Raw genomic sequence first — 26246 nt, 5'->3', positions numbered from 1 at the left:
AGCTTGTCTGCATGCTGCTCCTGGGCAGGCCCCACCTCCTGAGCAGCCCATTCATTGACTCGGAGCATGGCCTGAGCACACATCTAGGCAATTGCAAGTATCACCAGGGTTGAAAGCCACCATCCTAGATCATCCTTGCAAAAAGACCCAGAACCTTATCTCTTGCCCAATCCACCAAACCCTGTACTAGCCTACCACAACCTCTGGAGAAGGGACACTGTAACATTTTTATTTTAATTTGCATCATTTCCAGTGTTTTGGGGTTTTTTTGTTTCTTGTTTGTTTGTTTGTTTGGAGATGGGGTCTTGCTATGTTGTCCAGGCTGCTCTTGAACTCCTAGCTTCAGGTGATCCTCCCACCTCAGCCTCCTGCGTAGTTGGGATTACAGGCACGAGCCACCTCACTCGGCACCAGTCTATTTATATATATATCATGCTATGCATCACAAAATTCCATAAACCATATTAGGAAAAAAACCTACTATCCTGTTGAGCAGCTAAAGAGCTAAATGAAGAAGTAATTTGGAACATAATATTGGAAATAATTTTTCATATCCAAATCTTTAGTTTTTACAAATTGGCTTCAACAATCTCTATCCTTTCCCACTAGTTTCCATGCCACAGGCTCACATAATCATTAGCAGAGCTCTGTCTTGAAAATATATTCACTAATTATCTGAGATTCTCTGTATTTTAAATTCATGAACAGATTGATAGGGAGAATAAGGAAACAAACCAATTTTTTAAATGGGCAAGAGGCTTCAGCAGATACTTCCACAAAGAAGCTATCTGGATGGCAGATAAGTGCACAAAGGATGCTCAGCTTCCTTAGTCATTAGGGGATGCAAATTAAAACCACCACCATTAGAAGAGCAAAGACACACTAAAAAGCTGACATACCAAGTGCTGACAAGGACAGGGAGCCACAGAAACCCTCACGCATTGTGGGTGGAGATGCCACAATGGCACATCGCTTTGGAAAGCAGCTTGGTCATTTCTTATAAAGTATGCAGGGAAGAACAGCTCGTAATTCTCAAGAGAAAATACCGAAGAAAATGGTCAAGGACGCGGTTTACATCCTCATGTGTCTAAATACTGGCATTTACAGTACAAGAAAAATATCAGAAGAACAAACTTCAGATGAGGATACAAGGCAGGAGTGGGGAGTGGACCCTGGTGGCCGCCCTCACAGTCCAACCTGTGAGCCCTTCCCTAGGAGTCTGCAGATACAGCTTCCCGCCAGGACTGGTTTGCCTTTTCCTGCTCCAATTCTTACCTCCCTCATCCCACTCGTCACAATGGATGCTGGAGGAGTGGTGTGGATGATCTGCTGCAGGATGCTGATATAGGTCTGAACTTCCAGAAGATTCTGTTAGGGGAGGGAAAGCATTCTCGTTAGAAGTTGAGCTGTGCTGGTTTTTCCTTCTAGTACTAGATGAGCACAGGAATGGACACTTCCATATGCTGCATCATCACATACGGGACAGACCATGACCAGGTTCAGGAGGAAGAAGAGACTGATGCATCTGCTGCCGTCGGTGGGCCTGCCCACATGTGCACCATGCTCATTCCTGGCCCCTCAGTCTCCTTTAAACTTCACAAGAACAATGGGGCAGATGAATAAACTAAGGCTTGCTTTATGTCACCATTTCTCTTCAGCTACATTGGTGCATTGGTCTTCACAAAGCCCTGGGTGGCAGAGGCACAAAAAACAGGAAAAAACCAGCCCTCACCAGACATGGTGGCTCACACCTGTAATCCCAGCACTTTGGGAGGCCAAGGCCAGTGGATTGCTTGAGCCCAGGAGTTGGAGACCAGCCTGGGCAACATAGTAGGACCTCATTTCTACAGAAAATTTTAAAATTAGCTACGTGTTGTGGTGTGCACCTGTGGTCCCAGCTACTTAGGAGGCTGAGGTAGGAGGATCACTTGAACCTGGGGGTGGGTGGAGGCTGCAGCAAGCTGTGATCACCCCACTGTACTCCAGCCTGAGTGATAGAATGAGACCCCATGTCAAAAATAAATAAGTTAAAAGGCCCTGGAGGGCACAAAGGACCCTTTCCAACACCAGCAGTGTTTCAAAGAATGGGCTTTGGTCAATCAGGCCTGGACTAAAAGACTTACTGGCTATGTGTGACCTCAGGCAAGCTATTTAAACCTCCTAAAATGCAAGTTCTTCTATAAAACAGGGATAACTATATGTAGGGATGCCTGACCCCCTTTACCAGCCAGTGCCCCTATCCCAAGCTCTGTGAGTAACAACAGATGACACAGCCCTCTGCAGAAAGCAGCCCTTGGTCAACAAATGGTCATCTTGTCTAGGAAGCCACCAGGCCCTGCCTCATCCCCAACCCAGGCCAATGACTGATGGCACGGGAGTACAAAAGACCAACTCTCTTGACTCCTTGAGGGACCCGGCTGTGGTGTAATTCACAGAGCTTCCCATGGGATCATGAGAACGCCACAGCTAGACTCCAGTTGAGGACACATCCTTGCTCTGCTCCCTGCCCTGTCTTGCCCCTTTCCTCCCCTTCTCCTCAGAGCCCTCCACTAAGACATCAGTGACAAAAAATCACTACTTAGAGCTCTGCTTATAGGGAGCCTGACCTGAGCACTATTTCACAAGGCTGCTCTTGGGATCCGGTGAGATACTGCAGGGGAGCCTCACAGTGTGAGCTATCATCATCACCATCATCATCATCAATATCATCCTAAATGGCCTGGAAGAATTCTTTGAGCTGCTTCAAAACTGCCCCAGGCACTGTTCCCAGGATTCCATCAAGTAGAGCAGAAGCAAGGAGGTGGGTGGGGAGGAGGAAATGGCTGGGCCTAATGGAAAGTTGGAGGGACCCTGATTGGAGCAGACAGGGCTGGTGTACTGATGCAGTACACACTGAGGTAGGAAGGGAACTGGAGGTTCACTGAGCACTTGCCAAGCTCCAGGTTGTACCCATGTTCCCACATTGTCTTAGTTTGGGTTTCCACAGAAGCAGACTCTGGGAGAGGGATCTAAGTATAAACAGTTGACTGGGCAATGATGACAGGAAACATGATGGATGGAGTGAGAAAGTGAGGCAGGAAGGGAGGGCGGTCAGCGAGGGCTATTACCAATGAGTCACCACTGTGAGCACCTGGAGCTCAATCCTGGTGAGGCTCTCTGGGTGCCAGTGCAGAACAAAAGCCTCAGAGTTGGTCTACAAAGGCGAGAGGGAGTTGGGGTGTTTATACACCAACTCCTATCAGTTCCGGTTGAGGCTGCTCCCTGCTCCCGGGGACAGGAGTTCCTCAACACCCCACTACAGGTGGAGCAGCCTCCAGCTGCTTGGAGAAAGTCCTTAGGCAAAGCTGCAGGGATGGCAGTGGGAGGAGGCCAGAGTCCCTGAAGAGGGAAGCCCTGAGGCACCCACAGGTCTGCTACACTACTTCACCCACACCACTGCTGGGAAGGAGAGCCTGCATTTGCATTTTGAAGATGAAAAAGCAGCTCAGAGAGGTTAGGCCACTCACCCATGGTCAAACAGCTGCAAGATCTGATCTTTCAATTATGCCAGGGCCCGCCACAGTCAGGCTTGTGAGGAACTGTTGGAAGCTGGGGGAATCTGAGCACTGCAGGAGAGGAAGCTCCTGAATAATGTGCTCCTGCAATTAACGGGTTCAGAGGCAGAGAGAAAAACAAGTCTTTTTTTTTTTTTTTTTTTTTTTTTTTTTTTTTTTTTTGAGACGGAGTCTCCCTCTGTCCCCCAGGCTGGAGTGCAGTGGCGTGATCTCGGCTTACTGCAAGCTCCGCCTCCCAGGTTCACGTCATTCTCCTGCCTCAGCCTCCTGAGTAGCTGAGACTACAGGCGCCCGCCACCGTGCCCGGCTAATTTTTTTGTATTTTTAGTAGAGACGGGGTTTCACCGTGGTCTCGAGCTCCTGACCTTGTGATCTGCCCGCCTAGGCCTCCCAAAGTGCTGGGATTACAGGCGTGAGCCACCGCGCCTGGCCGAAACAAGGCTTTTTAATGTATCTTCTGAGCAGAAACAGTTGTTGGACTGTCGCTTAATGAAGACGAATCTATATAAAATCACTTTGTAAATTATACTGTAAATACAGATACTGGTTCACAACACCACGGCCCTCAAACCACACCCACTACTGCCCACTCTTCAAAGCAGGTCTGGCTCATTAAGCACTGTCCAGTGGCCAATTCACCCCTATTTGGTTCGAGGGAAAATGCACAAAGGTATACCACTCTCTAGCAGTCTGTTTTCAACCACAGTGCCCTGGGCTTACCTGATCAAACCCAAACTGGGTTTTCTAGAGGAAGGGCTTCAAGGGGTCATGGTTACCTTCTTGTGCCTGTCCTTCGCCGCACTGATATCGTCTTGCAAAAATTGGGCTTCCAGCTGAAGGCGCAGGTTATGCAGCAAGGCTTCATCAGCTTCCTGCAATGAGAGCCACATATCCCTGGCCACAGGCACCATGGAGCGTAGGGGTAAAGCTAGCCGGGTATATGAGCACACAGACCACCTGGGAGCTTACTGAAATGCAGACTCTGATTCAGTAGGTCTGGGAGGGATCTGAAATTATGCATTCTAGCAAGGCAATGGCTTAGCCCATTGGACCTGTTCTAGAACAGCAGTTCTCAACAGAGGGTGATTTTGTCCCCAGGGGGACATTTGGCAGTGTCTAGAGACATTTTTAGTTGTCACCACTTTAGTGGTAGGGTCCTTCTATTGGCAACTAGTGGGTAGAGGCCAGGGATGCTGCTAAATACCCTACAATACACAGGACAGCATCCCCCCCACAACCCTGCACACAAGGAATTCCCCTGCCTAAAGGGTCAATACGGCCAGGGTTAAGTAACCTTGATCTAGAAAGATCGGAGCACTAGGTATATTTACATACCAAATAAAGTTAATATTTAAGTAACCTCTGTATTTGTTCTATATGTCATCATCAGTGAGTTGGGTTTCTAAGACTGAAAGAAAGAGTTTTCCCTTAAATCCTGAAATCTGTATTCTAGTAGTTTTCTCCCAAGGACTGTTAACATTTACCCTGAGAAGATGCATCTTTAATACAAAAACGCATTTTTTAGAATGACTGTTTTGTGAATAGCATTTTTTCCTCTAAGGTTGGAAACTACACTGATCACAAAAGGTTGAATTTTCTCAGGAAACTTTCTGATAATTCACTGGCTCTTACCTCATTGATCTAGTTTGAATATACCAAATAGGTATGAAAGAATTCTTAATGCTCTTAATAAGATTGTGCTACGATGTCCAGAAATGACTTATATACTTCGGCATCTTCAGTGTGATATTACAGGTGAGCATTACTTGGATTCGTCAGGATTCCCCACTCTCCCAAGATACCTCTGCCATGCACACCTGCCAACACCTGAGGCCTTGGGAAATGGATTTTTACTGACCTATTAGTGACTTGCTAATAAAATAATGAATATTAGCAATGGGATCTCATTAATCAAGGGGGACATGTGGTTTGGCTAAAATATGTAAGAGACACTGTCCACGCTCGCATGAACAGAGTTATGACAGTCACGATATGTGGACTGGCCATGAGATGTAGAGACACTCCCCACCCTTGTGCTACTAAGGTTTCAGTTCTGGCAAGGCCTTGAGACTGTTCTCTTAAGAAAGGCACTTGGGGCCAGGCGCAGTGGTTTACGCCTGTAATCCCAGCACTTTGGGAGGCTGAGGCAGGTGGATCACCGGAGGTCAGGAGTTCGAGACCAGCCTGACCAACATGGAGAAACTCTATCTCTACTAAAAATACAAAATTAGCCAGGCGTGGTGGCACATGCCTGTAACACCAGCTACTCAGGAGGCTGGGGCAGGAGAATCGCTTGAACCTGGGAGGCAGAGGTTGCAGCGGGCCAAGATCACGCCATTGCACTCCAGTCTGGGCAACAAGAGTAAAACTCTATCTTGAAATAGATAAATAAATAAATAAATATAAAAGGCACTTGGTTCCTCAGTTGCTCTTGTGAAAGACCACTGGTGCAGCAAGATTTCTGATTGTCTGATGCTGACAAGAAGGATCCTGAAATTCTGACTCTATTGTAGCCTCTGCCTTGAATGAGCTTTCCATGCAAAGTGTTCTCTTAGCACCTAAGACACCAGAGCTGAGACTTCATGGAGCCTACACAGAAGGTTGTATGGACCCTGGGGGCCTGCATCACAATAAATGTTAATATTTAACAAATCTCTCTCTGTGTGAATTTGGTCTGAAGCATTAGCAAGATGGTAGGGGAGTGGCCAACCCTCATCCAGCTCAAACTTCTCAAGCTTTTTTATCTATCCAAGAGAACTGAAGATTTTATCTTGCAGAACTTGAGAGTTGTATAAGATCAAATTAGTTAATGTGCAACCCTTAGGAATATATCTTAAAACATTTCCTTCCTTTTCAATCAGCCATCTGTAGTGAAGCCGCCACCAAAATGCAGATTTTCACGAAAACCCTTACAGGGAAGACCATCACCCTCGAGGTTGAACCCTCAGATACGACAAAAATGTAAAGGCCAAGATCCAGGATAAGGAAGGAATTCCTCCTGATGGGCAAAGACTGATCTTTGCTAGCAAAAGCAACTGAAGGATGGATGTACTTTGTCTGACTACACATTCAAAAGGAGTCTACTCTTCATCTTGCGTTGACACTTCATGGTGGTGCTAAGAAAAGGAAGAAGTCTTAACACCACCCCAAGAAGAATAAGCACAAGAGAAAGAAGACTAAGCTGGCTGTCCTGAAATATTATTATTAATTATTATAATATAAGTATTAAGGTGGATGAGAATGGCAAAATTAGTCACCTTCATCAAGAGTGCCCTTCTGATGAATGTGGTGCTGGAGGGTTTATGGCAAGCCACTTTGACAGACATTATTGTAGCAAATGTTGTCTGACTTATTGCTTCAACAAAGCAGAAGACAAGGAACTGTATGAGTTGATAAAAGACATGAACTAACAAAACAAACAAAACATTTCCTTTTGCGTTTCCTCCTACCTCAGCCTCCCAAGTAGCTGGGACTACAGGCGTGCACCACCACGCTAGCTAATTTTTGTATTTTTAGCAGAAATCGTGTCTCACCATGTTGGCCAGACTGGTCTTGAACTCCTGACCTCAGGTGATCCAACCACCTCGGCCTCCCAAAGTGCTGGGATTACAGGCATGAGCCACCGTGCCTGGCCAATTTTAAGCTTTCTAGAAGTAGCCACATTAAATAAAATAAAAAGAAACAGGTGAAATTAATTTTAATAATATATTTTATTTTACCCAGTATACCCAAAATATTATCATGTCATCATGTAATCAATAAGTTAGTGGTGAGATATTTTCCATTCTTGTTTTCAGATCAGGTTTTTGAAACTGTTGTGTATTTTACACTCATAACACATCCCAATTCGAACTCCCCACATTGCAGGTGCTCCACAGCCACGTGCGGCTGGTGGCTGCCATACTGCATGGCACGGCTCTGTGGGAGCAATTTTCGGCAGTGGAAGATCTTGTTCCTCCTCAGTGCTCCTCCAGGTTTCTGCTCCAGGGTGAATCCCCAGGTAAGGAGCCCTCGACAGAACGGGGAAGGACACCAGTGTCCAAAGTCGTTCCTCACCCCGGTCCCTGGGCTCTCCTCTCTACTCTCTCCAAGGCTCCTCCTGATTCCTGGCCCTAGCACCGGGCCCCTGCTGCCACCAGCACCGCTGTCCACTGGGAGAAGCTAGAGCTTCTGGGAAAACCGCTCCCTTCAATAAATCTACACATGGTCTGAAGTTTTTTGGGTTGTTTTAAATCAGAAATAGAAGAATGAACCAAATTACAAAAAGGGTAACATTTTTCCAGATCCAGGACACTGAACTGTCCAAACTACAAGAATATGAAATCTAACTATGGGACTTAGCTTCTGAGCTCATTCATGTGTTTAATTAATTAGCCATTGACCTTTAAAGAGCTCTGCCTTCAGGGGGTTACCATTCTGGGCCCTTAATGATGGGTCCTCACATCCTGCAACCCAGGGACGACAGTGAGGGAGGGTCTAATGAAAACTCAGCTGTAGCGTTTCTTCTTCCAGAAGGCGTGCGCTACCCAGCCCGGGGCGATCAGACCCAGACTGATGCACTCCTGCAAATCGAGGCATTCCTACCCCAGGGGAAGTGGGCAGACCCCTTGGAGATCCTGGTGCCTGGTCTTCTGAAATACCCAGAAGTATTTCACAAGCCTGTGAAGCCTTTTGTAAGAGAAATGGTGGAAAGGGAAGCCTGAATCTTTCCAGCAACAGAAAACGGTGGAGGATTCAGAAAGACCTGGGTAATTTGTAAAATACAAAAAAACAACCAGACCTCAGGAAAGACGGAAACCAGGGCAGTCTCAGGAATCTAAGTAGCAGGAGTCAAGGACCTGTCCTCAGAGTGACCCAGCTCTGAATCAGTTCATCCCTGCAGCCCTCCCTCAGGAGAGCTGTGATTGGCCAGCACGGGTCACATGACCACCATCTTGACTGACAGCTGGACCACATGATGGGAAAGACAATCACAGTGTTCCCGGAGGCATCACCACTCCCTTCAAAGACAAAGGTTCCTTGTGGAGTGATTCTCAGGCCCGGGGAGGGGACCACACCCTCAGAGAGGCCTGGCTAAATCTGGGCCCGAGGTGCAAGGAGTATTGGGTGGATGTTGTTCTATCTTCCCTCTGCCCATCTTAAGACTGCTGAGGATGGGGTGGGGTACAGAATTCTCAATCACTCTTACCAAAATGCATCCATGATTGAGCCACAAAGCTGAATGACTAGAAACAGGGCTTCAAGGACCCTTTGTGTGATTATTTAAAAGGAATCAAACATTCCAAATTTTAGAAATAGAAGGGACCCTAGGGGTCACTGGTCCTCAAACTTTTGTTAAGCCACATGTGACATCCTTTGAACAAAGCAGTCCATGAAAGCCACTGTACTGAAGCAAAACCAAGGGGCCACAGGCATCCCCCTTGCTCAGCTGCCCTCTTCCCTCAGAGACTCTTCAAGCAACTCCATGCAACATGAGAGCTCTGCCAAATGCACCTTGAAGTCCAGAGCCTCCCTCCATGTATGCGGGGCTGAGGCCAGACCGATGCAGTGCGTCATTGAGCTCGTGAATGGAAGTTAGTGGAAGATAATGGGCCTGGAACCTGCCGTGGGCTTCTCTCTACTAGCCAAGAGCTGAGTGCTAAGCCCTGACTCCATCCTTTGACGTGCCTATCATTCTTCCCCACCTCCCTCCTAGGATTGTGCTAAAACCACCAGCACTGGGTCCCATCAGTTAAATCTTTAAAATTGCTCATAGTGATAGTAAAAGGCCAGTCAATAGTTATTCTTAAAATAGGGATTAAGCAGATGTTTCTGCAAGCACACTGTCCTGCTTTGAAGATAATCACCTGATAAGCTGACCCCAAAACCCCCAAAGGTGAGTAGGGGCCACTGGAATGTACAGTTGCTGATACATTGAGGAAAATTTGTTTTGGAAGTGTTTTCTTTTGTTTGCGCCAGAACTCAGAAATGTGTAGACGCTTGTGTTTTTATTATGCTGTGGATGTTGTCAGCTGAATTTTCAGAAGCTTCACCAGCAGAATCATCTAGATTTTTCTGAATTGAGATTATGGGTCAATAGTCTAATTTTACAAAACATTCCAACCCTGATATTGCCTGTGTCCTAGATCTAGACCAGTGGCCCTCAAAATGTGGTCCCTGGATCACAACACCTGGGAACGGATCAGAAATGTAAATACTCCAACAGATGCCAGACCTACTGGCTTAGAATTTCTGGGGCTGAGGTCCAGGAGTCTGGGTTTTAATGTGCCCCCCACCCCTGCCGCACCCCAGGTAACGCTGATGCACACTGCAGTTTTAGAACCACTAATCTAGACTATTTACAGCCATGTTTTTAGAAAGGAGCTGGAGAAATAACTAGAATTTGGAGCATTATTGAAAATCAGCCCTTTTTAACTCAAATGTCTGTGATTAAAAAGGGTGAAAAAAAAAACAGCCTCACTTACCTATTCACAGGGATCCAGAAACTCCATTAAAAAACCCAACTGCTAAAGAATGGGTATTTAAGTTCATTAAGATTTCTAGTTAGCTGGAATTTAATTAAAAAACACTTTTCCTCCAACTCTGGATGTCAAAAACCTTTCCAAAAATGCTAAAGTTGTTCTTCCAGGTGCTAATGCTGGCCTGAAGGAGGGCACTGGGCAAGTTCTACATCTCTCCACCCTCTCTCTTGCCTCTGCCTCAGTCTCCTCAACTTTGCTCTCTCTCCCTTTGCATTCATCCTGACTCTTCCTCTGCTCCTCTTGCCTCTCCACCCCCAGACTCCTCCTCTTCCTTCCCAGTTTCATCTCCTTCTCTGGAAGTTCATTCCCGGACTCAGAGGAATTCTTGGACATAAAAAGGCACAGCCCTGAAGGTAGGGCTCCATGCCCGCACCATTTTATCCCCTAAACTCCCTGGCCTCTTGCTGCTTTCCGCAGGCATGTTTTAGAGACACATGAATTAAATGAAAAAGCGTATATGTCAGTCTTTAAATATTTTTAAAATTGTTTTTAAGTGAAAGCATTTGACTAGAAGCCACATCATTTTAAAATTCTGGGAATTTTAAAGAAAAAAGAGAGGAAGATTTTAAAGTCTGCTGCTTACAATTTCCTTAAGATAAGCCAATCAGGCATCATAGCAGACCAGTAATCTCATATGTATGTATTTGGTGACCATGAGTTCTAGAAGTTAGCAAACCCAAATATTTTAAAGTTGCCTGGAATTCCTACTACATCAAAAGGCTGAGAAGTTGAATCACTTTGGCCATAGGTTGTAGGTAACGTGTTGAGGAGTTTATTTCACTTCCAAGTGCATAGCAAAGAGTGGCCCGCTATAACTTATCTGGCTGATAAAACTACAGGAGCTCTTTCTGTAGGCTTGATTACATGTGCAGCATGAAGAAATACATGGTGGTTTTGTGAAGGCAGGGGCCATCAGTCCTTTCACATACATTGCGCTGTCTTCCAAGTAGGATGCAAAGACTGGGTCAGTGATGTCCCATGGCCACATCCAGGGATGAAGCCCTTCCACAAGTGAGACCAAAGGAAATGGGCACTGAGACTGAGGTAAAACCTCGTTGATCTGATGTAAGAAAATACCCAAAACCTGCAGGCCAAAACCACTCACAGGACCAGCTGATACGACGTGAATTTTAGCCTCTTTCATGTCATCTGATGATCTCAGCAGAGAACAAAAAGGTCCAGTGTTCACCTGGTCCTGCCCTTGAGGGACTATTTGGGTTCTCCAGAAGTGGACCCCAAGGCAAAGACTGGGTACCTGTGACTTATCTGGGAGGTAATCCCAGGAGGCACAGGGAAGGGAGGGCAGTGAGCCAGGGAAGGGAACCAATGAAGGAGTGTGATGAGCAGGTTGCCATTGTAGACAGCTCAGTCCTGCTGGGGTCCCTCTGAGGGACCATGTGGAACACGACTCTGAACTGTCGCTAGGAGGGATGGGGAACTTATCCACCTATCCCGGTCCACAGCAGCTGAGGGTTGTTCCTGAGGTGTTAATAGCCAGCGCTTCTGGACTACTCATATGGGCCGTGCATGTTCCCAGAGCTCGAGATGCAGGCAATGATCGGGGTGTTCAGCATGTCTGAGTGACCACTGGGACGGCCCAGGGTATGTGGACAGGACACTAACATCAAGGTCCATGGGGCCACCTATTGCCGAGAACTCTCTGGCTTCGTGTCTGGCCTCTGAGTACATCGATTCCCTGACTATTCTTTGGAGGTGGAGAATGAACCACAAACACAAAAGACCCCAACTCCTGTCTACACTTATCGCGGCTGAGCTGCAAGGCTCTGAAGTCATTTCACCTCACCAAGGGTGAGTTTCCTCACTGGCCCAGAGAAGGATTTGGACTAGGTCATTTCTGAGAATAAAACCTGCCCCTCCAATAACCACAGGCTGTTCTGAGGCTCCTACAGGCTTGCACAAAGCCCTCCCCAGCTCCCTGCATCTGCCTACTGTGTTTATGAATTCTACTATTATCCAAGGACTACCTGCATCTTATTCACTCTGTATTTGTCTTTAAATGTACTCATTTTTACGTAGATTTGTTTGGAAATCTCTATGTCATCTGCTGTAAATAACAGGTAATTCTAAAAAATTCACAAGTATTAAATATCACTCCTCCATGCACTTTCTAAAGTCACCTCCCATTTCACCAGGGTTCTGCACCCACACTGTGGAGAAAATCAAGCTGGTGTCTATCACATCAAGTGTTCTGTAATAATAACAGTGACCGGGGATTGAGCGCCACCAGGTGATAGGCAAGTCATACACATTATTACATCATTTAGTTCTCACTAGGCACATTGACTTTCACTCCTATGGTGGGTGGGGAGTATTGTGGTTCCATTTCACAGATGAAGAAGCTGAGGCTCTGAGGGACAAGGCAATTGGCCCACAGTCTCGCAGATGCTCAGCAGTAGCAGGAGGTTCCTAATCACAGGCTACACTCCTCGTTGGGGCTGTGCAGCCCACTTGTGGGCAGTACTGTCTTACCTGGACCCAGGGGCCAGTCATGCCAATTCCCTGTGCTGGCGTCACCCAAATTCTTGGTAGCATCTTTCCCCAGAACCTTCATAATATTCTTACAGGGCTGATACTTCAAATGTCCACACTCTATGTCACAATATACATAAAGGTGTACTATGCGATGCTTTTTCCTTATTTTTCATTATCTATGTTGCTTTATTTTTTCTACTGAGAATATGGATCACTTTTGTAAAAAAAGAGAAAAACAACAGAAAGTTTAAGCTTGTTTTTTAAATTCACTGTCATTTTCCATCAAGGGTAAAAGAGGAACCCCATTCTTTCTCCCCTTTATTTGAAGAGTACCCAGGATGGCACTGCGTGAGTGACAAGTGAGGAGAAAGCCCTGCATGCAGTGAGGACAGATGCTCACAAGACAACATGTGGAAGTGTTGGGGAGAGGGCCTGGGAGGGCCTGTGGGGTGCTGTGAAGGATGCTAGGGCCCCGTGTCTGAAGGCCATGTTCTGGCAGTCTGAGGTTGCCACCAAACAGAAGAATGGGGATGATCTACAGGTGTCAACAGAATAGCAGGGTGACGTCAGACACTACTAAGGCCCAGCTCCCAGCTGAGACGTCCAACAGGCTCAAGGCCATCGTTCTCCAGGCCAACTATTGAGCGTGTGTCCTCAGGGCCCTCCTGAGGCGCATTCTCACTGCCATCTCTGTGTTTCTATCTAGGGTGCCCACGTGTCCTACTAGCGGGCCTGAGACAGTCCCAGCCTGCATTGACTGACTTGTGTAATTAAGGACAGCACCCTCTTTCGCACACTGTCCTGGTTTGAACATATTATACGTGCTCACACGCAGAGGGGCAGGTAACATAGACAAAGCAAAACTGGGTTTCCCTAGATTCTAGTTCTGATTTTCCCCTCAACCAGCAGAGTAATCCTAGACAGCAAAGGCTGGACAAAGTGAAGGGATGGCAAACATCCCGTGCTAACCCTGACTGTCCAAAGAGGCTGCCTGGAGTTCCCTGGGCATGGCAGGGAAGAGTCTGCGGTTTTGTCAGCAATTTTGATGAGTTGTAGGCATGGAAGGGGTGGGGAAGGGTAGCCCACGTGCCCTAATTAAGCAGCCCTTCCACTAAATAGTCTCCATGGATCATTCCGCTGTGATATTTGAGCTCAAAAATGATCAGAAAAGGGCCATGCTTAAAGCTATCTGCCATCCCTGATTCTGTACAACCCTGGTGATCCAGAATCATTCTACTTTCTGGTGGTGGGATTCTCCTGGCAAAAGCAGAAAATCCAATCAGTTAGTGAGAATGATGATGAAGAATCCCAAGAAGGAAATCACCCCTGTTCTGCAAAGAACAACTCCACATAACCCTGCAGGAAAGTCAAGTGGCTAAGAACCCCTGGCATCTCCCCTGGGGCTATTGGTCATGCTATAAGAGGGCGCTCTAGGGGAAGTAGAAATTTCTTCCTCTGTTCTCTTGAGACTTCTCCTGTGGAGCAGCAATCTCAAAACTCTTAGCCAACAGGACAGAGGTATTGCTGTGTCCAAATAACCACTGCCCAAAGCAAGGTCCTTCCTAAATTCGGTGTTGGGGATCGGTATGACAGGTAAAACAGCCGCTTGTCATTGTGATGTCAGCAGGTTTTGCTAGCTTAGCATAGCCAACAAGCTTCATAGCCTGTGTTTCTCCCAGGAGAGAGGGGTGTGTGTATGGATGTGTGAGTTCACTCACAAAGACGCAGTTGAAATGAACAAGTCGAGAGAGAGTGACTGCAAAAGAAGTAGTGACCGCTAAAGTAACACAAAGAGAAGCATGTAAAACATGCACTTCCACCATTCCGTTCAATACTGTAATTAAGCTACATAAGCCCAAGGATGTGTTCCGCTCACCTTGTTAAGCCGTTCAAGCATTTCTTTTAGCAGGAGTTGACATTCACACTCATTTTCGTACCTGCAAATTGGACACGTAAGTGAGAGTTGGGTGGCTACCGTGCTTTCATATGTATGGATCACATAATCAGCATTAAATTCAACCTGGGTACGATGCCCTCTCCTTTAAGGAGAGGGTCTTAATTTTAAAGTAGTAGCTAATGAATGCTGCATTTCCTAGCCAACTGCCTCCCAATCAGAAAGTGGTAACATTTACAAACTGCATGGAGTAACCAGGGGCAGTTAGCCGAATAGGAGACTCCCAGCCTGAAGGCCCCAACCCCAGCCCCTACAGTCTTATTCCCAGCCACCCCAAGGACGAGGGAATTATATCCTGGCCTATCTAAAACCCAAGTGCAGCAGTGGCAGAGATGGGAGACTGCCCTGCACAATCTACACCACCATTAATCTGACCGTACTTGGATTTCCTATACTATTTTATTTGCTGACACATGTAATGTGTCAATTTTTCCAGATTATGTCATTTAATCCTTACATCACCCTAGAAGAAAGCAGTTATTGTTAGTGCTGCGTTAAAGATGAGGAAACTCAGGCAGATGCTCCCAACACTTCGCCCTCCTCCTAGCAGCATCACTCCCCACACAGCGACAGCCTCCTCTGGGCAAGTGGGTGGGGCAGGATGGACATGCCAAGGAGTTAGGGCCTCTGGGAGCAGCCCCCAAACTCTGAAAGAGGCAAATTGGAGCATAAGTACGCTAGCTCCTTTTCTGCTCAGCTGGGACAACTGAGGCACGTTCTATACCCAGCAAGTGGAGCTCCAGTTGCCCATGATGGGAACTTGCTTGCTAGTGCACTCAACACTGGCTGTCTTCCCTTCCTGTCTCACCTCTTAACTCCCCTACTGGTGTTCCCCGAGGACATGTTCCAAAGAAGCCACTTGCCCTCAAATTCCTGTCTCAGGCTTGGCTTCTGGTGGACTCCAAACTAAGAGAAGGGTGGAGTCAGACCTGAGACTTGAGTTAGACACCAAAACTGTGCTTTGATAACCATGCTATATTGTCTGGATAGAGAAACGAACTCCCCCAATTTAAACATTCACAAGATTAAGAAAGCAACAAATACCAGGAGCAGGTATTTTTGTTTGTTTGTTACTTGGTTTTTTTCTCCTAGTCAATTTCTTTCTGGACTTCTAGAAAATGATGGGGATTGGGGAAGCACAGACTTCAGAAATCATTCTGGTCACAATGAAGGTTTCCCTCTGCGGGTATTTTAACCCTGAAGAGAGAAGATTCCTTCCTAAATGACTCCTCCCCTTGTTCCCTATAAGGTGACCCACAAATGCCCATTCTCACCTTCTTCAGGAGTTTGAGCCCTTGATGTTTGGCAAGCACAGGACTGCCTAGAAGGGAGACTACATTTTCCAGCATTCCTTGCAGCCAGGTGTGGCCATGTGACAAAGTCCTGACCAATGGGATGGAAGCCTAAGTCTGCATGGCAGCTTTCAGATACCTTTAGTAAGCAATGGTGTATGTGTGCCCTTTGCTTCTCATTTTCCATCCCTCCCTCCATCCTGCAGCCAGAAACATGAATGCTGCCTTCCTGAAGGCCACACAGAACCTTCCACGTCCCAAATACTGTAGAGCATCATACTAAACTGCTTAACCAGACCTTACACAAGCGAGAAACATTTTGGATAAGCCAATGACATTTTGGGTAAGCCACTGTCACTTTTTCTGATTTTTTTCTGTGTGTGTGTGGAGGGGGGGGCGGGGGTGGCAAAATACGCATAACATAAAATTTACCATCTTAACCATTTTAAGTATACAGTTGGTGATATTAAATACATTCATAATGTTGTGAAATCACCACCAACATCCATCTCTGTAACTCCTCATCTTGCAAAGCGGAGACTCCGTACCCATTAAATACTAACTCCCCATTCTCCCCATCCCCAGCCCTGGCAACCACCATTGTACTTTCTGTCTCTGTGAATTTGGCTAGCCCAACTACCTTATGTAAGTGGAATCATACAATATTTTTCTTTTTGTAACTGGCTTATTTCACTTAGCATAATGTCTTCAAGTTTCAACCATATTATAGCATATGTCAGAATTTCCTTCCTTTTTTAGGGTGTATAATATTCTATGTATCCACCACATTTTATTTATCTATTCCTTTGTCGATGGACACTTGGGTTGCTGCTACATTTAAGGGAGCTATCTAGGAAGCTATCTGTTGTGAACAATGCTGTTACGAACATGTGTATACAAGTAGCTATTCAAAACCCTCTTTGAATTATTTCAATTCTTTTGGGTATATGTACAGAAATGGAATTGTTGCATCATATGGTAATTCTATTTTTTAATTTTTTGAGGAACTGCCATACTGTTTTCCACAATGGCTGTACCATTTTACAGTCCCATTAACAGTCCACAATGTCTCCACATCCTAACAAACACATATTTTCTGTTTGTTTATTTTTTTTATAGTTGCCATCCTAATTGGTCTGAAGTGGGCCATGGTCAATTTGGAGTTTATGTCATTTATAGTTGAAAGCAATCCTAATTAACACTGAGCCCAACCCACAAAGCATAGTTTTCTGTGCCCTTGCATGCCCATGCCATGGGTTCAAGTCAAGTGTTCTTCAACCATGAAAGATGCTAGAAAATCACACCACTGTGTTCTCAGAAGGAAAAGTCCGGAACTGAAGGAAGAACAATTATGAATATGTGCAATGTGCACACATTCCCAGATCTAAAACCATCTGCGAAGCTGAGTTCCATCTAGGAAACTAAACATCTCTGCACAAGTTTTACATTTCATACCAGGATGTTACATGTAATAGTTTATTTTGTGTATTGCCCTAACAGAGCCAGAACTTAGTTTTTGAGTGTATTATTAGCTTTGAGAATAAAACTGTTAATCAAATCTAACTTTCTCATTGCTCTTTCCTGCTGGAAATATCTAAGAGTTTCCATAGCTTAAGAACACATTTGACGATCAACATATTAACCTGATATTGTGGGTAATTTTCATGCTGTAAAGACAAGTCTAGATATTATATTAAAGAGAAGTGACTTCCAGGCGCGGTGGCTCATGCCTGTAATCCCAGCACTTTAGGAGGCCGAGGCGGGCAGATCACAAGATCAGGATATCGAGACCATCCTGGCTAACACGGTGAAACCCCGACTCTACTAAAAATACAAAAAAAAAAAAAAAATTAGCCAGGCTTAGTGGCGGGTGCCTGTAGTCCAAGCTACGGGGGAGGCTGAGGCAGGAGAATGGCATGAACCCGGGAGGCGGAGCTTGCAGTGAGGGGAGATCACCCCACTGCACTCCGGCCTGGGCGACAGAGCGAGTCTCCGTCTTGAAAAAAAGAAAAAAAAGAGAGAGAGAGAGAGAGAGATTTCACTACAAAGAATTCATGATAATGTATATATCCATATAAGTATATTCATAAAATGAAAAAACTGGCTTCAATTAACTGTTTTACATAAATTATTTTTAGTTTTCAACGATTTGGATAATTGAATCTGTCATTGTATTTTGATAGTTTTGTTTTTATTTCATTCTTGCTTTATTTAGTGTTTCGTTTAGTCTTTGACCTGTTAAAGACCTGATTTTGAAATTATTCAACTGCCAGGTAGAGATTATGACTAGCGCTAGCATGGAACCAAGGCTGCACATAGTAGCCTATTGCTGCATTATTTTCCCCTGGCTTTAGCTAGCCATCAACTCACCTCTGGAATGTAAACTCAAGCTTGGCATGTATGTGTATGTGTGTGTGCCTATGGATGTGGATGAGTGTGATTTCTATAATGATTTGCAATTCCCACTACCACAATCCAAATGTCAAAACTTCTCCAAGGGGGCAAAGGGAGAGAATAAATTAATATGAATTTTAAATAAATCACAGAGCCTGAAGGAACTGCTTCATGATGGGCATATAACTCAGAACCAAGTGCAATCAGTAAAGACCAGGAAAAGCCAACATGGCGTTTCCTTCAACTAGGACTCATGGATGTCATGCTTGCCAGCCAAAGTACAGTAGACTATGGTCTAATGCCAATACAAAGGCCATCCAGGGAATCCTGATGGCCCATTAAGCTGCCCTGGATGTCTGAGCCACAGGGCACTTTCCCCCTTTGCTTTGGAGAACATGAGCTACATCTGAATGAGGTCCTATTTCTGGGCCTTACACTGCAGGAGTCAAGAACACATTCTCTCAAGATACAGTGTTCCCAAAAGAGCATAGGCCCAGGGTGAGAAAACCCAGGTTCAAGTTCTACCACCCACAGGCCATCTCCCAGGTTCAGTTTCCCCATGAAGTGCCGTAACAAGTGGGTTTTCAGGTCCCTTCTACCAGTTCCAAGTCTGTTTCTATAGATTAAACCTCAAAAGAGTTGACAGGAATCGAATCAATAAATGTGATTTAATAAATGTGTTCAGAACACAACATTGAATAACCTGCCCAGGATTCAGATTGAGAAACTGGAACTCAAATATAGAGCAGGTTTGGAGAAATCCTCTGACTACCCTATACCAGGGGTTCCCAAATCTGGCTGGAATGACCAGTGGCACTCATTAAAAATGTTTAAGCTTCTGGACCCCACTTGAGGTCCAGGGTAGGGCCTGAACATCTGTATTTTAAAATTCATTTATGAAATTTTAAATGGATGAATCTCTTACATGGTTAAATAATTGTGTGTGTGTTTGTGACAGAGTCTTGCTCTGTCACCCAGGCTGGAGTGCAATGGCACAATCTCAGCTCACTGCAGCCTCCGCCTCCCAGATTCAAGTGATTCTCCTGCCTCAGCCTCCCGAGTAGCTGGAACTACAGGCGTGTGCCACCACACCCAACTAATTTTTGTATTTTTTTGAGTAGAGACAGGGTTTCACAATGTTGGCCAGGCTGGTCTCGAACTCCTGACCTCAAGTGATCTGCCTGTCTCAGTCTCCCAAAGTGCTGGGATTACAGGTGTGAGTCACTGCACCCAGACCACAGTTAAATAATTTTTTTAAAGATATAAAAAGACGTTCTGTTAAAAGTCTCCTTCCCACCTCTGTCTCCCAATTGCCCAGTTCCTACTCACTTATCCCCCTCAGGTAGCCAGTGTCATTGGGGCATGTGCCTATGTGTGTGTCTGTGTGTGTGTCTTTGTGTGTGTCCTGAAATTCTTTTTATGCAAGAAAACAAAAACAAAAACAAAAACAAATAAAAAAACTCTACTCGTCTCCCTTTTTAAAAAACTAAATGACAATAACATACTTTTTTCCACTGCACAGTATTCCATTACATGGAGGAAGCACCTGTTTCCTATTAATGAGCATTTATTTGGTTCCAGGCTTATTGCAGATCCTGCTGCAGTGAGTATATTTGCAGGCATGCCATTGCAAATGTGTACCTGCTGGAGTGTACCTGTTGCAGTATACCTGTTGCAGTGAGTATCTTTACAGGCATGCCATTTCATACCTGCTGGAGTGCATCCTATAATAAATTCCTCAAAGTGGCCTTCTGAGTCAAAGAGCACACACATTTATAACTTGAAAAAATGTTGACAAATTGCGTATTTTTTTAAACAGCTCCTATGTGATTTTAACACATTACTCAATCTGTGGGAGGGGAGACCATGCCCTGGACCAGTGCTTCTTAGTCTTCAACATTTAACTTTTTAAACTGCAAATCACCTAGGGAGCTTGTTAAAATTCAGATTCTAATTCTGGAGTTCTAGGATGGGCCTAAGAATCTGTATTTCTAGCAAGCCCCTAGGTGATGCCAATACTGCTGGTCCATGGACTGCACTTTGAGTATCAAGACCCTAGAGGACACATAGTGAGCCTAATTCCCAGGTGTCAGCTGCCATGCCATAAAGGCAATTACACTTAACATGCCCAACACCTAAATTCCAGTCCCGGGACAGTAATTCACTAGCTGAGGGGCCTTGCCCCAAATTCCTACATTTTCTGAGCCTCAGTCGCCTTATCTGTAAAACAGGTGCGGTAAAGATAAGTCTGTAAGGATTAAATAACACCGGTACATCTCAAAAACAATGTTCTGAGCAAAAGAAGCCGGACAATAAAATACTTGCTGTAAGATTCTATTTTTGTGGAACTGTAGAATAGGCAAACTCAATCTATGGTGATAGAAATCAGAACGGGTGCCTCTGGTCTGGGGCAAAGGGGACTAACTGGGAAAGGGGAGGAGAGAACTTTCAGGGGTAGTGGAAATATCTCACTTGTTTTATGGTAACACGGGTATATACATTTGTCAAAACTCACTGAACTATGCACTTAAAATATGTGCATTTTATAACATGCAAGTTATATCTAAATTTAAAAATAGATGAAAAGTAAATGATACAACTTAGTGTAAACTGACGTGTCATCAAAATAGAAGCTAGTCTTAACTTAAGGAAATGTGCCACCTGCGTGCATGGATGAGGTCATCGATCGACAGGGGACCAGAGACGGACCTCCACCCCTGCGTGGGTAGCAGCGTGCTCCCAGCCCCGCGCCCCCGGGGCGGCCCACGCCCTGCCTCGGTTTCCCCCGATGGCCGCCGCTTACTTGCTCCGGAACTCGTCGAGCGCGCGCTGCGCCTCGGTGCCCTGGCGCTCCAGCCGGGTGCGCTCGGCAGCCAGGTCCCGGGCGCGCTGGCGGTTGCTCTCGACTTGGCGGGCGAGGGCGTCCTCGGGCCCAGCCAGCTCGCCCAGGCGCTGGAAGGCATCCAGCTGCCGCCGGAGCCCGGCGTGGCGCTGCTCGAGCGCGCGGGCCCTCTGGACGTGGGCGGCCACGCGCTCGCCGAGTCCCTGCAGCGCCGCCAGGCTAGTGGCCCCAGCCCAGCCCTCGTCTGCCGGGCGCTCGGGCTCGGCGGCGCGCGAAGCCTCATCGGCGCGCTCGTACTGCTCCTTGCGGGTCTGGAAGACGTAGCTGCGCCGGTACATGGCTGCTCTGGCGCGGGCGCGCGGGCGGCGCGGAGCCGGCTCTCCAGGAGGCCCCCGGCGCAGCCAGCAGCCCGCTAAATAAACACCGGAGGCCCCCGGCGCGCTACTGGGACGTTCCAGAGCCGATCAGCAGTTGGGCCCGGGCGCGGGAGAAGAAAAGAGCAGCTGCCCGCTTTGTGCGGCGGATTAGCGGCCCATACAGCTCCGGGGTTGGAAGGTTACGCGGGCAATGAGGTTTTTGTTCCGTGATTGTTCAGGCCTGTTGCTTTTGATTGAATGGAGGGTCAGGGGACACGGAAGGCATGACGCTCTTTTGACTGGTTCCACTGGGGACTGTGAAGGAATTCCCCAGGCGAGCTCTTTAAACTTGCACTAGCTCAAGAGCCCAGGGCTTGTCACTTTGTCTCCTCTCTCATTCAAACTCAATTGTAGAACTCTTTAACAACGCCATTTTTTTTTCTGATTACTTAAGCAATTTTTTTTTTCTTTTGGTCTTTTTTATTTCCAATTGCTCGGTTATGCATGCAGCAATTCTTTCTCATAACCATAACACGACGTTTAGCACCCCTCTCTATGGCAGAGGTTCTTAACCATGGATGCAAAATAAAATGGCATGTCTCCATAAGTAGTGAGGTGTGTCGCAAGTAATTTCTTAGTAATACCAGTACATATTTGTGAAGAGCCTACAGTAACTTCGGAGACATGCACGGTTATGTTTTTATAATTCACCCATGCTCCGATGGAGTTTGACATCCTTTCTTGAATGGAAAAAACAAATAGAGCCTCACCTATGGGGCTATAATAGGTGGCTCACGCCTGTAATCCTAGCACTTTGGGAGGCCGAGGCGAGCCGATCACCTGAGGTCAGAAGTTTGAAGCCAGCCTGGCCTACATGGTGAAACCCCGTCTGTACTAAAAACACAAAAATTAGCCGGGCGCGGTGGCGCGTGCCAGTAATCCCAGCTACCCGGGAGGCTGAGGCAGGAGAATCGCTGGAACCTGGGAGGCGGAGGCTGCAGTGAGCCGAGATCGCGCCACTGCACCCCAGCCTGGGTGACAGGGTGAGACTCCGTTTCAAAAAAAAAAAAAAAAGAAAAAAAAGTTGCTTTTTTCTTTTCCCTTTTTTAACATAAAATGTAATACAAAAAATTTTAATAAAAAATGAGATGGAGTCTTGCTATGTTGACCAGGCTGGTCTCAAACTCCTGGGCTCAAGTGATCCGCCATTAATTGGCCAACCCTCAGTTAGAGAATAATAAAGGATTTTTCGCCATTATGTTTCATTTTAATTTTTATTATGGAACTAACAGTTGGATTTTAAGGACAAGCTTTTAAAATAAACAAATAAAAATATATATACACAAAATAGCTAAATTTTGACAAATTTAAAAGTAAATTGTGGGTGTTGAAAGAAATATATATATATATAAAAAATAGCTAGATTTTGACAAATTTAAAAGTAAATTGTGGGTGTTGAAAGAAATTAATACCACTTGATGAGAATGTTTCTGAATGTAAATATTTTGTCATACCTCCAACTTTAAAAATCATTATCAAAGGGTTGTTTTCTTAAAAGTGAGGATTAGTAGTACCATATAATTACTAACTATATGAATTGTGTGTGATTATACTACAAATTAAAGATGGAGAAAGAAAATTACACAGATCTTTGTGGAGTTTATTATTACACCAAATTATTACCTTAAGATAATAGATTCAGTCTGGAATAAAGCTCTGTAAGGCCCTAAACTGTGCTGGTGACATGGTTATTGTTCTATTTCCTTAAACCATTTAAAATTAGATTTGGTCAGGTGCAGTGGGCCACACCTGTAATCCAGAACCTTGGGAGGCCAAAGTGGGAGGATATCTTGAAGCCAGGAGTTCAAGACGAGCCTCGGCAACATAGTGAGACCCCCATTTCTTTCATTTGTAAAACTAAAAATAATAAATAAAAATACATAAAATTTGATTGTATGGTCAAATTGAGAAGAACCATATGAATATTTTTGTAGGTGCACATATACCATGCTGATAGCATAGTAAATTGACTTCAGGCTTCCTCAAGAGCAAAACCAACATATGGCAAGAGTTATAAAAATCATTTGTTTCCTTTGATATCGTGTATCAGTCAGATATTGCTACAGAACAAACTGCCCCCAAAACTAAATGGCATAGAAGTATTTATCACTGCATTCCCTGGGACTGGGAGCTCAGCCGTCTTCCAGCTGTAGGTCTCCTTTCAGCAGGGGCAGCTCTGCTCCCAATGTCCCTCAAGCTTCTGAACTAGCGATGACAAAAGCACAAGAGCAAGCCCAGCCATACAAGCTCATCCCAAGCCTTTGTTTGCATCATGTCTGCTGGCATCCTATTGGTCAAAGCAAATCACATGGCCACAAATAAAGTCAAGAGGAGGCAAGGAGGAGTCAGGGCTCAGCTTGAGGCCCTGGCAAGGGTGTGGGTGGATAATCCCATCATGCTGGAGTGGAGAATCAGGACCCACAACTCAATCGACCACACATGGGAATCCCATCTGAGAAAAATATATTCTAGAAACATAACAAAAAATTATTTCAATTTAATCCAGTGAAATAAACACTCAGAAAATACCTCCTCACAAAGCATAGCCTCAGAGTTAAATATTGCACAAAATCAAGTCTCTGCCCTCAGGGTGCTGGTGGAGAATCCATACTGACTAATGAAAACACAAGATAATCTGGACAACTTCTGAAATAAAGATCTTAGCAAAATGCTGCGGTTGTATTGTCTAACTTCAGGTGCACTGGGAAACGCAATCCTGCTATGTGCTTAGAAGGAGTGTGCAATATTTGTCAACAACCCTAAAGACCATATCACTGGTGGGAGGTTATTCAGTAGGAGTAGAGATCATATGCATAAGGAAGAAATCATTGCTGAATGAATTTGTTAATTCAAGAGGCATGTTTGTAGAGATAGGTTCCACAGGACTTGATGAAAGGTCAGTTATGGAAGAGTTACTCTAAATACAGTTGAATGGCACTAGTTTGGGGGCAGGGACAGGAAATGTATGTTGTTAGAATAAGAAAGATCTGAGGTTAAGTTCTGGTCCCATCACTTCAGTAAGTGATGTAACCTATCTAGTCCCAGTATGGAGACTGGTAAAATGAGAATAATCGCTTATATAATCGCTTATATAAGTATGGTAACCATACATCCCAGTTTGCCTAAGACGGTCCACATTTACACCCACTATCTCAGCATAAATATAGCAAGCATCATCTTCCACTCTCAAGGGTATCTGGGTTTGTCTGAGAAAGACATGTCTTTTATCTAGCCTGCATAACCTGAATATATAGCCTATATCTGAGCATAAGGAATCATCCAGATAAATCTCAAAGAAGGAACATTCTATTAATAAAAACATTCTATAAAAATGTTAATATCATAAAAGACAAAGAGAAGCTATGAAAATGTTCCAGATTAAAGGAGACTAAAGAGACATGACATCTAAGTGCAATATAGGGCCGAGTGCAGCAGCTCATGCCTGTAATCCTAGCACTTTGGAGGCTGAGGTGAGTGGATCACCTGAGGTCAGGAGTTCAAGACCAGTCTGGCCAACACGGTGAAACCCCGTCTCTACTAATAATACAAAAAATTAGCCAGGCGTTGTGGTTTGTGCCTGTAGTCCCAGCTACTTGGGAGGCTGAGACATGAGAATTCCTTGAATCTGGGGGGACAGAGGTTGCAGTGAGCCATTATCACACCACTGCACTCTAGCCTGGGTGACAGAGTAAGACTGTGTCTCAAAAATAAAAATAAATAAATAAATGCAATATGGATCCTAGACTGGATCTTGTAGTGGAGGAGAAAATCTGCTCTAAAGGTTATCACTACGTTCATTAACAAAATTAGAATATAGACAGTAGATTAGACCATAAAATTGTATCAAGATTAAATTTACTGAAGTTTATGACTATGCTACAGTTACGTAAAATAATATCATCATTCTTAGAAAATATACTCTGAGATGCTGGGCGCAGTGGCTCACGTCTGTAATCCCAGCACTTTGGGAGGCCAAGGTGGGCGGATCATGAGGTCAGGAGTTCAAGACCATCCTGGCCAATGTGGTGAAACCCCATCTCTACTAAAAATACAAAAAAATTAACAGGGCGTGGTGGTGCACACCTGTAGTCCCAGCTACTCAGGAGGCTGAGGCAGGACAATTGCTTGAACCCAGGAGGCAGAAGTTGCATTGAGTCAAGATAATGCCAATGCATTCCAGCCTGGCAACAGAGCGAGACTCCGTCTCAAAAAAATGAAAATATACTCTGAGCTATCTAGGAGCAAAGACCCACGATGTATGCAACTTATTCTCAAATGATTCTGAATAAGATGGCATGTATAAATATAAATATAAGTAAGTATGAGAGATAGAAAGGAAATTAGACAAAATATTAAGAGGTGAATCTGGGTTGTTTGTACTATTCTTGCCATTTTTACTAGAAAGTTTGAAATTATTTTCCAAAACACCTGCAAAAAGTGTGATCACCTTTGCAGTATAGACATTTAATAAATACAACTTGCTTTATGTTATAGCTATATATATGTATAATGGCTAAGAGAGGGAGAGGTGCAGAGAGGAGAATGGCTTAGCAAACTGCAGTAACAATAGGAGAAAATGGGCTATAACCATGGAAAAATTGTACTTATTTATTTTATTTATGTATTTATGTTTTAAAAAAAAAAGGTCTTGCTATGTTACCCACACTAGTCTTGAACTCCTGTGGTCAAGCAATGCTCCTGCCTCAGTCTCCCAAAGTGCTGGGATTACAGGTGTGAGTTAGCACACATGGCCCCATCACACAGTTTTAACTGGTAAAGC

General features: G+C 45.0%; 1 protein-coding gene and 1 pseudogene across 10 annotated transcripts in view; one reads left to right on the top strand and one right to left on the bottom strand.

Moving 5' to 3' along the window:
• Nucleotides 1-26246, bottom strand: part of BFSP1 (beaded filament structural protein 1) — a 79484-nt gene that overhangs the window by 16143 nt on the left and 37095 nt on the right. For 7 of the 10 annotated variants that reach the window (XM_077951151.1, XM_077951146.1, XM_077951148.1 and 4 more), the window contains 3 exons: nt 14445-14505; nt 4331-4426; nt 1276-1368 (listed from right to left, as the gene is read on the bottom strand). In XM_077951151.1, the coding sequence (XP_077807277.1) occupies nt 1276-1368; nt 4331-4426; nt 14445-14505 (250 nt within the window). Of the gene's footprint in view, nt 1-1275; nt 1369-4330; nt 4427-7087; nt 7209-14444; nt 14506-21011; nt 21487-26246 lie in introns of those variants that run through there. The other 3 variants (XM_077951150.1, XM_001088022.4, XM_077951154.1) reach the window with 3 other exon arrangements.
• On the top strand, nt 6314-7077 carry LOC107000480 (ubiquitin-ribosomal protein eS31 fusion protein pseudogene; annotated as a pseudogene).

Source organism: Macaca mulatta, chromosome 10, assembly GCF_049350105.2.
Source record: "Macaca mulatta isolate MMU2019108-1 chromosome 10, T2T-MMU8v2.0, whole genome shotgun sequence".
Classification (NCBI taxonomy): Eukaryota; Metazoa; Chordata; class Mammalia; order Primates; family Cercopithecidae; genus Macaca; species Macaca mulatta.
This window is presented reverse-complemented; position numbering and strand designations above follow the sequence as displayed.